Source organism: Heterodontus francisci, chromosome 11 (assembly GCF_036365525.1).
Source record: "Heterodontus francisci isolate sHetFra1 chromosome 11, sHetFra1.hap1, whole genome shotgun sequence".
Lineage (NCBI taxonomy): Eukaryota > Metazoa > Chordata > Chondrichthyes > Heterodontiformes > Heterodontidae > Heterodontus > Heterodontus francisci.
In genome coordinates, this window is record NC_090381.1 from 62,113,761 (window position 1) to 62,130,794 (window position 17,034).

Genomic DNA, 17,034 nt, shown 5'->3' on the forward strand with positions numbered 1-17,034 from the left:
TTAGTATAAATGGGTGGTTGTTGGTCGGCACAGACTCGGTGGGCCGAAGGGCCTGTTTCAGTGCTGTATCTCTAAATAAAATAAGTAAATAAAAAAATATACCGTAAACCTTACCTTCACTGTTCCATCAACACATGCAGTGAAAAATCTGGTCTCAGTGGCATCGAGTGCCATTGTAGTAATCTCAGCATTGCCATGGCATCCAGTAAATTGCTTTATTTTTTGACCAGTTTCAATCATCCAGACTATAACAGTAGATCCAATGTCTGAACTGATAACCTGCAAGTAAAAGACACTGTATCACATATAATATTCACATCTCTTTTCAAATGAGCTACCAAGGTGAAGATCCAAAGCCCACAATGCAGGTAGGATTAAAAGCATGTAAAATGGGATATTTGTTGCTTATGAAAAATGACACAGGTAACTTTAAAGAAATATTGACCATCATATTACCAATTATTTGAAAGTAACAGGAAATATTGAGATAGGAGATAGAGAATGGCAGCTAGCTGTGTGAGCTTTTCCCTGTATGCTGTCCAGAATTGCAAGACAGGTGCTGGAGAAGCATCCGATATATGGGAGCTGTGGTCAAGTTTTGTACAGAATTCAGCCTTATGCAGAACAATACAATAATACGAACAATACGAATTAGGAGCAGGAGTAGGCCACTAGGCCCATTGAGTCTGCTCCGCCATTCAACAAGATCATGGCTGATCTAATTGTAACCTCAACTCCATATTCCTGCCTATCCCCAATAACCTTTCATCCTCTTGCTTATCAAGAATCTATCTACCTCTGCCTTAAAAATATTCAAAGACTCGCTTCCACCGCCTTTTGAGGAAGAGAATTCCAAGACTCATGACCCTCTGAGAAAAAATTTCTCTTCATCTCTGTCTCAAATGGGTGACCCCTTATTTTTAAAAAGTGAACCCGAGTTCTAGATTCTCCCACAAGAGGAAACATCCTTTCCACATTTTCCATGTCAAGACCCTCAGGATCTTATATGTTTCAAACAAGTCGCCTCTTACTCTTCTGAACTCCAGTGGATATAAGCCTAGCCTGTCCAACCTTTCCTCATAAGACAACCCGCCCATTCCAGGTATTAGTCTAGTAAACCTTCTCTGAACTGCCACCATTTACATCCTTCCTTAAATAAGGAGACCAATACTGTACACAGTACTCCTGATGTGGTCTCACCAATGCCCTGTATAACTGTAGCATAACCTCCCTACTTTTGTAATTAATTCTCCTCGCAATAAACAAAAACATTCTATTAGCTTTCCTAATTATTTGCTGTACCTGCATACTAACCTTTTGCAATTCATGCACTAGGGCACCCAGATCCCTTTCATCCCAGCGCTCTGTAATCTCTCACCATTTCGATAATATGTTTCCTTTTTATTCTTCCTGCTATAATGGACAATTTCGCATTCGCCCACATTATATTCCATTTGCCAGTTCTTTGCCCACTCACTTAACCTATCTATATCCCTTTGTAGTCCCCTTATGTCCTTTTCACAACTTACTTTCCTACCTATCTTTGTGTCACCAGAACATTTAGCAACCATACCTTTGGTCCCTTCATCCAAGTCATTTATATAAATTGTAAAACGTTGAGGCCCTGGCACTGATTCGTGTGGCACACCAGTCATTACATCTTGCCAACCAGAAAATGAACCATTTATGCCTACTCTCTGTTTCCTATTAGCTAGCCAATTTTCTATCCATGTCGATATGTTACCCCCTACACCATGTGCTTTTATTTTTCTCAATAACCATTGAAAATCTAAGTACAGTACATCCACATCCCCTTTATCCACAGCACATGTTACTTCTTCAAAGAACTCCAATAAATTGGTTAAACATGATTTCCTTTTCACAAAACCATGTTGACTCTGCCTGATTACCTTGAATTTTTCTAAGTGCTCTGCTATAATGTCTTTAATAATAGCTTCTAACATTTTCCAAATGACATGTTAAGCTAACTGGCCTGTAGTTTCCTGATTTGTGTCTCCCTTTTTGAGTAAAAGGAGTTAAATTCGCTATTTTCCAATCTAATGGAACCTTCCCTGAATCTAGGGAATTTTGGAAAATTAAAACCAACGCATCAAGTATCTCCCTAGCACTTTTTTTACGACCCTAGGATGAAGTCCATCAGAACCCGGGGACTTGTCAGCCCGCAGCTCCAACAATCTTCTCAGTACTACTTCCTTGGTGATTGTAATTTTCTTGAGTTCATTCCTCCCTTCCATTTCCTGATTTACAGCTATTTCTGGAATGTTACTTGTATCCTCTATGGTTTAGACCAATGCAAAATACCTGTTCAATTCATCTGCCATCTCCTTATTTTCCCTTATTAATTTCCCAGACTCACTTTCTATAGGACCAATGCTCACTTTGTTTAACTCTTTTTAAAAAAAAATATCTATAGAAACTCTTACTATCTTTTTAAATTTCTAGCTAGCTTTCTCTCATACTCTAATTTTTCCCTCCTTATTAATCTTTTAGTCATTCTTTGTTGTTTTTTATATTCTGTCCAATCGTCTGACCTGCCACTCATCTTTCAGCAATTATATGCTTTTTCTTTAAGTTTGATACTATATTCAACTTTTTTCGGTTAACCACAGATGGTGGGTCCTCCCCTCGGAATTTTTCTTTCTCATTGGAATGTATCTATCCTGTGCGTTCTGAAATATCCCCTTAAACATCTGCCACTGCATCTCTATTGACCTATCCCTTAATCTACTTTGCCAGTTCACTTTAGCTAGCTCTGCTTTCATGCCCTCATAATTACGCTTATTTAAGTTTAAAATACTAGTCTTATACCCACTCTTCTCTCCCTCAAACTGTATGTAAAATTCAATCATATTATGATCGTTGCTGCCTAGGGGTGCCTTCACTATGAGGTCATTAATTAATTCTACCTCATTGCACAATACCAAGTCCAGTATAGCCTGCTCTCTGGTTGGCTCCAGAATGTGCTGTTCTAAGAAACTATTCTGCAAACATTCTATGAACTCCTCATCTGGGCTACCCTTGTCCATCTGATTTTTCCAGTCTATATGTAGATTAAAATCCCCCATGATTATCGCTGTACCTTTCTGACAAGCTCCTATTATTTCTTTCTTGACACCCCATCTTACCGTGTGGTTACTGTTAAGGGACGTGTACACCACTCCCACAAGTGACTTCTTTCCTTGATCATTTCTCATCTCTACCCAAACCGCTTCTACATCCTGGTTTCCTGAACTTAGGTCATCCCTCTCTATTGTGCTAATACCATCATTAATTAACAGAGCCACCCCTCCACCTTTTCCTAGCTTCCTGTCCTTTCTAAATGTCATGTACCCTTCAATATTCAGGTCCCAATCTACGTCATCTTGCAGCCATATCTCTGTAATGTCTATCAGATCATAGTTATTTATTTCTATATTCTATTCAGTTCATCTGTTTTGTTTCAAATGCTACATGAATTCAGACATAGAGCCTTTAGTTTTGTCCTTTTATTATTTTTGTAACCTCTAGCCTTATCTGATTTACTCTTAGATTTGTACTTTCTATCCCTTCCTGCCACTGTCTGTTTATCGTTTCCAATATTAGTACCTTTCTCTCTTGCCTTGTCTCTACTCTTTGATTTATCACCTCTTCCCAAATTTGATCCCTTGCCCCCGCTATTAAGTTTAAAACCCTTTCTACTTCCCTAGTTATGCGGCTCACTAGAACACTGTTCTCAGCATAGTTCAGGTGTAGACCATCCCAACGGTACAGCCCCACTTTCCCCAGTACTGGTGCCAGTACCCCATGAACCGGAACCCACTTCTATCACCCCAGTCTTTGGGCCATGCATTCATTTCTCTAATCTTATTTGCCCTATGCCAATTTGCATGTGGCTCAGGTAGTAATCCAAAGATTATTACCTTTGAGGTTTTGCTCATACTCCATCAGCAGAATCTCTTTCCTAGTTCTACCTATGTTGTTGGTACTACATGGACCACGACCACTGGATCCTCCCCTTGCGACTGCAAGTTCCTCTCCAACCCAGGGAAGATGTCCTGAACCCTGGTACTGGGCAGGCAACGCAACTGTCTGGACTCTTGCTCTCGACTGTGGAGAACTGTGCCAACCCCCCTGACTATGCTATCCTCTACTCCCACTATATTCCTTTTTATTCCTCCCCTCCCCCCCCCCCTTGAATGGCTTCCTCTACCATGATGCCATGCTCAGTTCGCTCATCCACCTTGCAGCCCCCGCTTTCATCCATATAGGTTGAGAGAACCTCAAAGCTGTTCAACAATTGCAAAGGCTGAGGCTCCTCAACTTCTGTTTCCTTGACCCCCTTACCAGCCTCACTCTCAGTTACACCCTCCTGTCCCCGATCACTGATCAAATCAGAAGACCCTATCCTAAGGGGTGTGACTGCCTCCTGGTACAAAGTGTCCAAGTAACTTTCCTCCTCCCTGATGTGTCACAGTGTCTGCAGCTTGGTCTCCAGCTCATTAACTCTGAGCCAAATTTCCTTGAGCCGCAGACACTTACTGCAAATGTGGTTGCTGTGGATCATCTGCAGGTGCAACACATCACCTGCCTTATCATCCTTATTGTGTTTTAAATAACTAATTAATTATTTACTTAATTGATGTTTCAGTTAATGTTTCTCCTCACCAACACTTACACCAATTTAAACCTTGGTAATACAATAAAGCTTACTGCTTTAAAATAAAACAGTAGACTCACCAGCTTTTCCCATCTGCTTGAGTGCCTTAATTAATTACAAGGTAGTTATATAAATTTAAAATGTAAGTTTTTTTTCCAACTTGCAACTATTAACACATACACACCCTAACAGCCGTGTTTTTTTTCCGTTTGGGGAATGTGGATGTCGCTGGCTGTGCCAGCGATTATTGCCTATCCCTAATTGCCCTTGAGAAGGTTGCGGTGAGCTGCCTTCTTGAACTACTGCAGTCCTTGGGTGTAGGTAAAACCAACAGTGCCATCAGGAAGGGCGTTCCAGAATTTTGATCCAGAAACAGTGAAGGTACGGCGATATAGTTCCAAGTCAGGATGGTGTGTGGCTTGGAGAGGAACTTGCAAGTGGTAGTGTTCCCATGCATCTGCTGCCCTTGTCCTTCTAGGTGGTAGAGGTCGCATGGTTTGGAAGGTGCTGTCAAAGGAGTATTGGTGAGTTGCTGCAGTGCATCTTGTAGATGGTACACACAGCTGCCAATGTGCGTGGAGGAGTGAATGTTATAGAGTCATAGAGTTATTAAGCACAGAAACAAACAGGCCCTTCGGCCCATCATGTCTGTGCCAGCAATGTTGAAGATGGTGGATGGCGTGCCAATCAAGCGGGCTGCTTTGTCCTGGATGGTGTCGAGCTTCTTGAATGTTGTTGGAGCTGCACCCATCCAGAGAGTATTCCACCACATTCCTGACTTGTGCCTCGTAGATGGTGGACAGGTACTGGGGAGCCAGGAGGTGAGTTACTTGCTGCAGAATTCCCAGCCTCTGACCTGTTCTTGTAGCCATAACAGTTATGTGACTGGTCCAGTTCAGTTTCTGGTCAATGGTGACCCCCAGGATGCTGACAGTGGAGGATTCAGTGATGGTAATGCCATTGAACATCAAGAGGAGATGGCTAGATTATCTCTTGTTTAAGATGGTCATTGCCTGGCACTTGTGTGGTGCGAATGTTCCTTGTCATTTATCAGCCCAAGCCTGGATGTTGTCCAGGTTTTGCTGCATATGGACACGGACTGCTTCAGTATCTGAGGAGTCACAAATGGTGCTGAACATTGTGCAATCATCAGCGACCATCCCCACTCCTGATCTTAAGATGGAAGGAAGGTCATTGATGAAGCAGCTGAAGGTGGTTGGGCCTAGGACACTACCCTGAGGAACTCTGTGGTAATGTCCTGAGACCTGAAATGACAATCACAACCATCTTTCTTTGTGCTAGGTATGACACCAATCAGCGGAGAGTTTTCCCCGATTCCCATTGACTCCGGTTTTGCTAGGTCTCCTTGATACCATACTAGGTCAAATGTTGCCTTGATACCAAGGGCAGTCACTCTCACCTCACCTGTAGAGTTCAGCTCTTTTGTCTATGTTTGGACCAAGGCTGTAATGAGGTCAGGAGCCGAGTGGCCCCGGTGGAACCCAAACTCAGCGTCAGTAAACAGGTTATTGCTGAGCAAGTGTCGCTTGATAGCACTGTCAACAACCCCTCCCATCACTTTGCTGATGATCGGGAGTAGACTGATGGGGTGGTAATTGGCTGGGTCAGATTTGTCCTGCTTTTTATGTACAGGACATACCTGAGCAATTTTCCACATTGCTGGGTAGATGCTAGTGTTGTAGCTGCACTGGAACAGCTTGGTTAGGGGCGCAGCTGGTTCTAGAACACAGGTCTTCATTACTATTGTTGGAATGTTGTCAGGGCCCGTAGCCTTTGAAGTGACCAGTGCCTTCAACCATTTCTTCATATCACATGGAGTAAATCGCATTGGCTGAAAACTGACATCTGTGATTCTGGGGAACTCAGGAGGAGGCTGAGATGGATCACTTGGAACTTCTGGCTGAAGATGGATGCAAATGCTTTAGCCTTGTCTTTTGCACTGATGTGCTGGGCTCACACATCGTTGAGGATGGGGATGTTTGTGGAGCCTCCTCCTCCTGCCAGTTGTTTAAGTGCCCACTACAATACACGACTACCTAGCTATTTACAGATACTCCCTAACAGCAGTCACCCACCAACCAATCACCTTACAGCTTTCCTGTGATGTCACTGTTTGAATTTGTTTCAAACTCAGGCAGTGCACAATGACTCCTGAAGAGCTGCTTCCACGCAGGTCTGGTTCCACTCCTCTCAGCTCCCGAAGGTAAGTGCAGTCCCTGAGCCTGGCGCTGTATTTATTTCCTCCTGGATCTAGCTGCTCCCTTGCAGGTCCAGTTCCACTCCTCTCAGCTCCTGAAGTTAAGTGCAGCCGCAAGCCTGGTGCCGTATTTATTCTCTCCCGGATCTAGTTGCTCCCTCGTAGGTCGAAATCCACACCTCTCAGCTCCTGAAGGTAAGAACTGTTGAGTGGAGTAGTATTTCTCAGAAATATAGAAACTTGAAATTAGATAGAAGTTTTCTTAATTTGGACACTTCTAAATTATTCAACATTTACATCTGGTAAATCCAGTGAATGTTTGTACCCATCAGTATAGTACATTATGTGGAATGTAATATTGATCCATTTTGTGCATTTACTGTCAATATCGAGCATTTCTATATTTAGCACAGTGTCAGCCAAAGACAGAGTAAAGCTTCTTCTACTCTGCTTCAAACTTGGGCCACTCTTTACTATGCCATTGTGAAGTTTTCTATGTCCCTCATCAACCATCTTTATAGTCCCTGACTGAGATTGCCAACTCCTCCCAAATAACTATTTATTACCAAAGCCACATAACGTCCACCTATTTATGAAACACTGCACCCTGTCATTTCCTGCAAACACAACTGGAGATCCACTGGTGTGTTTGTGTCTGTGTATGCGTGTGTGGATTTGATCTTAGTTACAGCTTAAAACATCTAGCAATAATGATTCTACACACAAAAATGTTGCCACTAACTGGTATTGGAGTTAATTTAAGTATACTGCCTTGTTTATAAAATTATCTTGCACCATTGGTACCTTGAAGCATTATCAAAAGCAATAGTGTTCTGTTCCTACTTTCACTCACCTGTTTGAAAAGAGAGTTATAAAGCACACAGGTAACCAGCTTTTCATGACTTGTCACATATTTGCAAGTCTCTTGCTTCATCTCCAACAATGTCAGCTGATTATTGAAAGTGGTAAAGAGTTGGCCATGGGGTTCATTAAAATACAGAATTGTTTGGAATTCCAGGCACTTTGGAAATATCCCAGCAAGCCGCTGGACACAAAGCTGATGGTGCATGTCCCAAATTCGTAAAACCTAGAATGGTTTCAAACAGTTATTCGAACTGAGGCATAAAATACACAACTGAATGTTTAGCTTATGTTTGAACTGAACAATTAGTGTGAACAAGCAACTGTCACAAACTAGTGATTCGCATTCTGGTTCACAGCATTACACTCTGGTTTTACTCTTGATTTTAACACTGTATAGATTTCTACTTTAATACTGAAAATTATTAGAACAGAGGAAATTTCAGAAGATTTTGTCTGCAAGTCTGTGAAGCAGCTGCCATATATTTCTTTTTATTTAATAATTGTATACAAGTGTACATACAAGTTAAACTAAAAGCAAATTACTCTCACCTTGTCCTTTGAAAAACTGAAGAGTTGTCTTCGTGTAATACTAAACTGAACTGCAATTACGCTAGCTAGATGACCTCGTAAAACTCCATTGGGTTTAGACATGACATAAGGGTTCCAGAGGTAGATCTGATGATCTACAGCTGCAGAAGCTATTGGAAAAAAATGTACTGATCATAAGAGAACTACAGTCTATAATGCTGCAGAATAAATCATATTATCGCTAATTAATACCGTATTGTAAAAGCTATCAGTACTAATTTAAAGGACATGCACTTGTGAAGAAGTACTCAGTAAACCTGGTTCATTTGTTTACAAACGCTACACAATTTTGTAAATCACTTGAAATATATCATGATGTCACACCTCATCATCTGTTAAGTAGTAGCTTAAATCTGGACATGAATATTTTTCTACAAATAACACATTTCATTTTTTTTAAAAGTATCTAAAAGTTTTAAAAATGAGTGCTTCATCCAATAGTTTTCCCTCCAGCTAAACACAGCAACTCAAGTCTGCAGCCTCAAATACCATAACCAAGTAGCCATTCTTCACATATAAGTGAGTGCCAACAAGCTATTTGATTGTTGAGAACATTACAGCTAAACCCCAACTTATCATCAAGAGCATTTTCCAACAGAGGTGACCAGATATTAATCAGGACCAGAAATCCTGTAAGACTTGTCCTCCACTGTAGCCAAGACTACTGTAGCATCGCAACTACAGTCATAGGTGGGATTACCATAGACTGGAGTTGCAAACTAAGAATATCTGTTTCAGACATAAGCTTTCTGCCTCACATTTCTCTCTTTAAGACACTCCTGCAACACAAAATTTCTACTTAGGTTCACTTTTCTCTCTTTGAGATGCTTCTGCAGTGCAAACTCTTTACTTAGGTTCACCCCATTTCCATCTACAAATTGGATGAAACTAAGTGAAAAATCTACATTAATGATTAAATTTCCATCTTTCCCTGTCCCTGTGTTCTGAGCCATGGCTTGGAAAATATTCCTAATGAAAATCAGAAACGCACCACATAGTGCATTATAGACACGAGCCCCACATCCCATTACTCCATACTGCAGCCATCGTGATAATACAGTGTAGAGGAGACTGAGTTACAGAATGCTATATAAACTTGATGTAAAATTGGCCTTCAAAACCCAGCTGAACTGAAGAAATTTTAATGAAAATTATAAAAGTTACTTCAATAAATATTTTACAATATTTTAATATACTATAAGAGTTCAAATTGCACCCTAGGCTCTATCAATGTTGCTCCAAAATAGGACACTGCCAAGATGTGTGACAGCAGTCAAGGGATAATTATATGTTTCATTTTCCCACCCAAAACACCCATGAGTTAGCATCTAAATCTCAGTCTTACATTGCTCCAAGGCAACCTCAGGGCAGGATCTCAGCATGTTGGATCCACCAAGTGTAAACTTATATTGGCACAATAGCTTAAATGCATTGTACGAGAACAGCACACATTATATGTGACATTTATGTACGGTCAGCTTTGAGGGCAAAAAAACATGAATTCACTTACCAATTAAGTTGAGTCCAGGATGGTAATCAAATGCATTAATGCCTTCTTTAATATGGAAAGAAGTGGTTTTCATTGTGGCTGTTCCCCTTTCTTTCCAGCCCAAGACTAATGTCTTGAATACTAATGTATTCAAGTTAGTTGTAGCACAGGAAATGAAAGCCTCCAAATTAGAACAGTAACTCACTGGAGATAGAAAGCAATGGGGATTTAATTTTGTATTCATTAAGTAACAGGAAAAATAGTCTAATTCTTAGAGTTGGATAATACCCATATGACAATTGCATAATAATTTTTTCTCCAAATTAATGGAAGCTCAGACTTTTCCTTGTTCTCTACTGAGCAATGGAGGACAATATTCCTGCCTTTTCTCCTCAGGAAACATCTATTCCCTAGATTTGAAATTGACCAAAGTCGATGCCTGGGATTTTTGGAGCTTCTGGGAGGTCAGGATGGTGGGGGTGGGGAACCAGGGTCTGTGGTGTTGGTGGCTGCGGCGGTGCTGGAAATGGACCTGCACCTGCCAGAATGCAGAACAATGTCTGATTTCATTGAGCATCTCCTTCGTGAAACAGAGAAGGCACACACACTGTTCCTTGCTGAGGTTGAGATAGGAGAAATGCTTCCTGAAGATTATGGGTGGATATAGCCTCCTGCTGAGGACCCTTCTTCCCCTCCACCTCCTCCCTCTTCAAGCAGCTTGTCCGCCTCTGTCCCCCGTCTCTTCATTCTCTCTGCCAAGGGGATTAGAAACTGCAGCACGCATGACTGGCAGCAAGTGGTCTGAGTAGAACCCTTGAAGCCACACCACTTCCTGCAGATATGACCAAATTTAAGCAGCAGTACAAACCACCAAATATTTATACTAACTCAGCAACAGCCAGCAGAAATCAATCAACTAACTGGAAATGGTTGATGATCCCTTTAAATAGCATTTATGGGTGGTCCCTCATGCTGCTGAACACATGTTTAACTGTGTGAGGTCAGGAGAGGGCGATAGTGGAGCAATGAGGTCAAAAATGGCACCGCCACAGTCAAATTAGAGTTAGACGCTGACTGATGTCATAATCTGCATATGTCCGGCACACATTCCCAGAACCCATGCTAACAACCTGTCCAAAAATGGCATCCCAGAAATCTGCACACCCAGCACAGGTTCCATTTTGGAACTAAAGCGCTATCCATAATGCTGAAAATATGGGCGCTTTGCAATCTAATTTTGTGACCACAGCCTTTGGGTAGAGATCCCACCAAGTTATGCTGGTTTTTCCAGTGCAATTCACCTGCAATCAGTCAAAACAATGCAAAAGTTCAAGGAATTTCGAGCACAAGTTAGTCCAGCGCAAATCGAGTTTCCGTGACCTTTTGCATAGGTTTAAAAAAATCATGCTGGAAGCTGGCTCCATTCACAAAACTGACCAAGCCCCCGATCAAATTAATCATTATGGCGAATTTCTCCTAATTACTCCTGGTTGCAGTCTTTCGAAGAGGCTCAAAATTAAGCTGTTTCCTTTTTAGGCATAAAGGGACTAATAAGTACCTTTTTAAAGTTAACAACTTTTTTAAATATTTAAAAAATTACCAATGTACACCAATTAAACTAGTAAATGGCTCTGTATATTTTTTTAAGTCATTTTCAGTTATTTAAAATCAGGCTCTTCACAGCTGATGGGTCATACACTTTTACTAAAAAAAACTTCTGTGATAAACCCATATTCAGCTGTATTAATAAAACTGCACCAGATTACCACTCTTCAATATATTAAGGAGTATTTTTCAGTGCAAAGGGAAAAAATAAACAATTTCTAAAATGCTGCTTGATTGTGCTAGTTCATGGAAGAAGTTATGTTTGTGATGATGCAAATAGTTTGAGCGAAAACTTGAACCAAATCTTCACTTCAGTAAACTAGAGCAATTTTTGCCGATTGTGCCGAAAGCGGAAACTCTACCCTACGTACCTTTTCTGACCCATTCTTCATTATGTCCTTTGTGCTGTAAAGTGAAGCAGCACTTGTGATTTCCTTTAACCAGCTCTTGCCAGGTAATGGCTACGGTTGTGTCTTGCTCATCTGTTGAACTGGTTGGTCTCTCAAAAAGTGAAATTAAAGCTGTACTAAAGCAAATAGCATTGACCTGCAAGAAAAAAAAATGCACTTCATATTTTTCAGAACACACTGTGAAAGTTGTAATATTTGGTATAAAGAAGACAGCAATCATTGGAGAGGTGACAGTGAAGGTTCAATGACACAATGGTTTGTTAGAAATCTCCCTGAACTTTTAATAAAGCTCATTGAAACTAAATTAACAAAAATAAAATGATTCTTATATATCTTCACGCTGATTGTATTAGCTACATGATAAATACATGATAACAAATAAAGCATTCCTTTTATTTTACTTACAATGAAAATTTTTATAACCTACATCACTTAATCGCTGATGATTCATTTAGACTTTTTCACAAATTAAGTTAGGTATTCCTTTGTTTTGCAGTGCATGTAATATATTTGGACACAGATGTGCTATGATTTGAGAATGGCACCTTATAAAAACAATGCAGGGCAGCAGACCCACTTTACACAGCAGGCTTTACATCACTTTGTAGCCAAGTAAATGGAGCTGTGTATATACATGGAAGCATGCATATAGACAATTCTGCTCCCTGGTACTTAAAGGCTGTTTAAATTCTGGCAATAACAAAGGTGAGAAAACAACTGACTCTTAAATAACACTTAAAAGATGAAAATGAAACTTTAAAATTCTCAGGTGATTATTTGGACATCCTAATGATTCAATGAAATTTGTTTTACACCAATTGTATAACAGGTGATGCTAAACTAACAAACTGACAGATTACATACTTAAGGTAGTTGTATGTCGTTTGCCTAGATTGTATTCAGATAGCTTTCCTCTGGAGTTATACCACATGTGTCACATTGGGGTGCAGTTGAAAATAGGTTAACAGGGATTTACTCATTTAAAAATTTTGTATGACTTGTAAATAGTTGTATGTCATTCAGGCAATAAGTTGACGAACACAGATAAAGAGAAGAGAATTAACTTGAGAAAGGATAATGGTAAGAGAGTAAACAGAATTATATTGTAATGGTAATATAGCTACCAAAGAGGGTAATGGCTGCTTTACACTAACAGATACCCTTGAAGTGGTGCAGCCTGGCAACACTGGAATATACTGCTGGTTTTGCACCATTCTGTACTCAGGCACATGTATGGCAAGCTCCATGCGCCAGCGTAAAAATGCACATAAAATCTTTAATCTTACTGGAGAGATGGCTATCCTGCTGTTTACCAACATTAAAAAATGAATGGTTCAAAAGACCACCCCAATTCATTAAGAATATTTCTTCACATTTGCCACAATTCAGTTTTTCCTCAATTTTTTGAATTGAAACCATAGATATACTGAAGTTTTTCTACCTTGGTGTTACAAAAAAAAGTTGTATTTTTGCAGAAAAGGGAAAGCTGCAAGCAGAGAGAACTGAAGAAATGGTGAATAGGAAAGAGTGATCTCTGTTACTGAAAAAACAGAAACTAATAAATAGCAGAAAACTTAAACCAGAGAACAATTACACCAAAAGGTTGCATTAAAAGAGAGATAGGAATCTCCTTTGAGCTAATGTGAAAACAACCTAAAGGGTAGCATTACTTGCTGGAACTTCTTGCCACTGAGTTTTGTATTGGTGTGACCTTATGTAGAAATATTTATTTTGGATTAATGAAATCCAATTGGAAGTAAACAGGGCCCGTACTATGAGTCAATCACAAATAAAATTAATGTAGAAATTTTCACACAGTATTGAATAGCTGAATTAAATTGATTGGTCATTGCAATTAAAATAATCCAAATACCTAGAATGATTTGCAATAAGCACAAGTTACCTCCCCACAAACGTCACCAAAGGTGAGAACTGCTTCATTTCCATCTTCTAGGTTATACCAATAGTGCATACAAATTAGAGTGTTGCATAATCCATGAAGTTTATACTGACATGAGAATTCTTCTTTGGAATTAAGGTCATAAAAGCAAATCTCCTTACTAGTAAATGCAACTGCTACCTTGAAAAAGAACATAGAAAATGGCTTTAATTTTTAGTTTCAAAACATAGCACACAGAGTCGAACAATTACATCACAATAGTAACTAGTGTAAATGATTGTACTTCAATTTAAAGAAAGAGCTTGTATGTATATAGCACAATCAATCATATACTTTTGAAGTGCAGTTACTATTATTCTTTAAGCAAGCGCATCAGTCAATTATAGATAGCCCACAAACAGCAAATGAGATGAATGCTGATCAAGAAACCAGGAAAATTTCCAGCTCTTCTGTAAATGGTGCCAGAGGAACTTTTACATTGTTCTACATAAACAGATGGGAGATTAAATTTAACATTGGATCTGAAAGTACTTCCTCAGTACTGTACTAATATGCCAGCCCAAATGATGTGCTCTAATCCTAGAGTGGGGCTTAAAACCATGGCTATCTGACTGAAAGCCAAGAGTACCATTAGCTGAGACAGCAGATCCCAACATTTAAATGATTTAAAAAAGATAGCTTAATCTAGAAATTCAAATTCAATGCCACTGCTAAATACTCAGTAAATAATGTTGAGAGCTTTTGTATAGAGAAAAATACATTTTATTATTCCACAAAGAGTCAACTATATAGCATGTGTCTGAATTTTGATTAATAGATTAGGTACAACACAAAGTTTTAAATGTGAAGGGATATGTTGTTAAAATTGTTTATAAAAATGGGATATAAAATAATGAGGTACTGCAAAGTCAAGACATTAAAAATTACTGGTTAAGTTGCAGTTAGAATATCGTATCAAGTTTTTGAACTTTTGACAGAAGATGGCACGGCAGAAGAGATTCAATAGAATGACACAAGAGATGAAAGGCTCCAGTTATGTAGGAAGACTTGAGAATATGAGGCTTTGCTCATTAAATCAGGCATTTAAGAGAATATTTGATAAATGTATTCAAAGTTATGAGAAGTTTTGACAAGGTAACTAGGGAAAACTACTTTCACTGAGTCAATAAATAGATGACATACATTTAAATTCATTACCAAAAAATAAAAAGAGAAACTTTTCAGACAGACTTATTAGGACATGGAATGCAATACCAGAAACAGTGAAGAAAGCAAATCCCATAATAGTTTTTATCTTTAATGGAAGTTGATTAATATTTGAAAAAAGGGGTTTAGGAAAAGAGCTGGGAAATATAATAAAGTCAATATTTCTTTCAAAAAGGGTTGTGTAGCCACCTTCTGTGTTGTAAAATTCTGTTTCTGCATCCACTAAGCCCTGACTTTTAAATCTTCCATTTCACCAGGCAAATCAATAATACAGTTTTCAGGTACATCCTGAGGAGTTCAACAACACTTGCATTTAGAGAGCATCTTTAACATGGGAAAACATCACAAGGAGCATGATTACACAAAAAGTGATACAGCGTCAAAGTAAGAAATATTAGGATGGATGACTAAGCTTGATCACAGAGGTAGGTTTTAAGAGGGAGAGAGAAGTGGAGAATTCAGCAATGTCGGTCAGCAAGCACTGAAGTGACGGGTGGGAGGAACTTAACGTGGGTTAGGATACAGGCAGCAGAATTTTGAATGTGTTCAAATTTAAGAAGGGAGGACGATGGGAGGTCAGTCAAAAAAGGAATAGAATAGTCAACTCTGGAGTTACCAAAAACATGGATGCGGGTTCTAGCAGCAGATGAGCTGAGAAAGCAGTGGAGATGGCCAATGTTGTGGAGGTGCGAGTAGGTAGTCTTTGTGATGAAGAGGAAATGAGGTCAGAAACTCAGCTCGGCATTAAAGAGGATGCGGAGGTTGCAAACAGTCTGGTTGAGCTTCATACAGTGGCTAGGGAGGGGATGGAATTGCTAGCAAGAAAATGGCAATTGCTTTCGCCATCCCAATGTTTAATTGGAGGAATCTGCGGCTCATTGAGGATTGGATGTCAGACAATCAGGCTACCAACACAGAGGCAATGGAGGGATTGAGTGAGGTGGGGGAGAGTTGGAACTGGGTGTCATCAGCATATATGTGGAACCAGATGTCAAGTCTTTGGATAACATCTCCAAGGGCCAGTATATAGATGAGAAATAGGAGGGGTTCAAGAACAAATTCTTGGGTGACTCCAAAGGTAAAGGTGGGACGAAAAGCCATTGCAGGAAATTCTTTGGCCATGACTAGATAGGCAAGAGTGAAACCAGGCAAGACAGTCCCACTCAGCTGGATAATGGAGGAGAGGTGCTAGAGGAGGATGCTGTGGTCATCCATGTCAGAGACTGCAGAGAGGCCAAGAAGGATAAGGAGGGATAGTGGACCACGGTCACTGAGGATATAATTTGGCACTCTGACTTGGTTTCCGTATAGTAGTCCAGGAATTGGTGCTTTGTTTTAGCCTGAATGTTAAACCAGAGCTACCTAAATTAATAGTTAGAATTAACTGGATCACATATTTAAAAAGTACTTTGTGATGTTATTTTCCTTGAACTGATTCATAAATAGCACAGTATTTCAGACGTGAAATCCTACCTTGTTTACATTTGTTAAGGAGATCATACTTGTTACCCAGAGGTCCCGCAATCTTACAGAATCCGTGGCAACTCGTAACGTTTGCTGCAGCTTTAAATTCTCATCCCAGACATTCATCCAACCTTCCTTACTCAGACTCAGGTAGCGATGTGAATTCTTCAGATAGACTACACTTTGAATAGGTTCCTTATGGTGTGATGGAAGAAATTTTATATCTTTCCACTGAGGAACAAGAGACGACTTTGCCCGCTCTTCTTTCTCATAAAGTTCTAACAGCATGAATGTTGTCATTTTGTCCCAATCAACAAAACCGTCCCGTGCTACATCAATTCTGTCAAACAAGTCTCCATACTCCTCTTCAACACCACATCCAAGAGCTGCGAACATATTGTCAATAAAGCTCTTCCTATTAAGCGATATAAATTCTTTAAAATTTGGTGGCTAGAAGAGGAGAGTGTAGAAATTTTGTTTATGCAAATAAAATCCAAACAGTCATGAATCTGAATTATTTTAAGTTAATAATAATCATGCATTAATTATTAGAGCAGTTTCAAAGTATTAGACTGCTAGTAACAGTTAATGAGTAGTACATAAGCATTAAATTTATTCAGTTGCTGTGTGTGG

The 17,034-nt window shown here is 39.6% G+C and overlaps 1 protein-coding gene across 8 annotated transcripts in view; it reads right to left on the reverse strand.

Moving 5' to 3' along the window:
* LOC137374884 (cilia- and flagella-associated protein 337-like) overlaps window positions 1-17,034 on the reverse strand; it is a 95,737-nt gene that overhangs the window by 54,564 nt on the left and 24,139 nt on the right. For 7 of the 8 annotated variants that reach the window (XM_068041457.1, XM_068041454.1, XM_068041459.1 and 4 more), the window contains 7 exons: window positions 16,411-16,851; window positions 13,735-13,911; window positions 11,793-11,967; window positions 9,838-10,020; window positions 8,289-8,437; window positions 7,729-7,962; window positions 115-279 (listed from right to left, as the gene is read on the reverse strand). In XM_068041457.1, the coding sequence (XP_067897558.1) occupies window positions 115-279; window positions 7,729-7,962; window positions 8,289-8,437; window positions 9,838-10,020; window positions 11,793-11,967; window positions 13,735-13,911; window positions 16,411-16,851 (1,524 nt within the window). The remainder of the gene's footprint in view (window positions 1-114; window positions 280-7,728; window positions 7,963-8,288; window positions 8,438-9,837; window positions 10,021-11,792; window positions 11,968-13,734; window positions 13,912-16,410; window positions 16,852-17,034) is intronic. The other variant, XM_068041460.1, reaches the window with a different exon arrangement.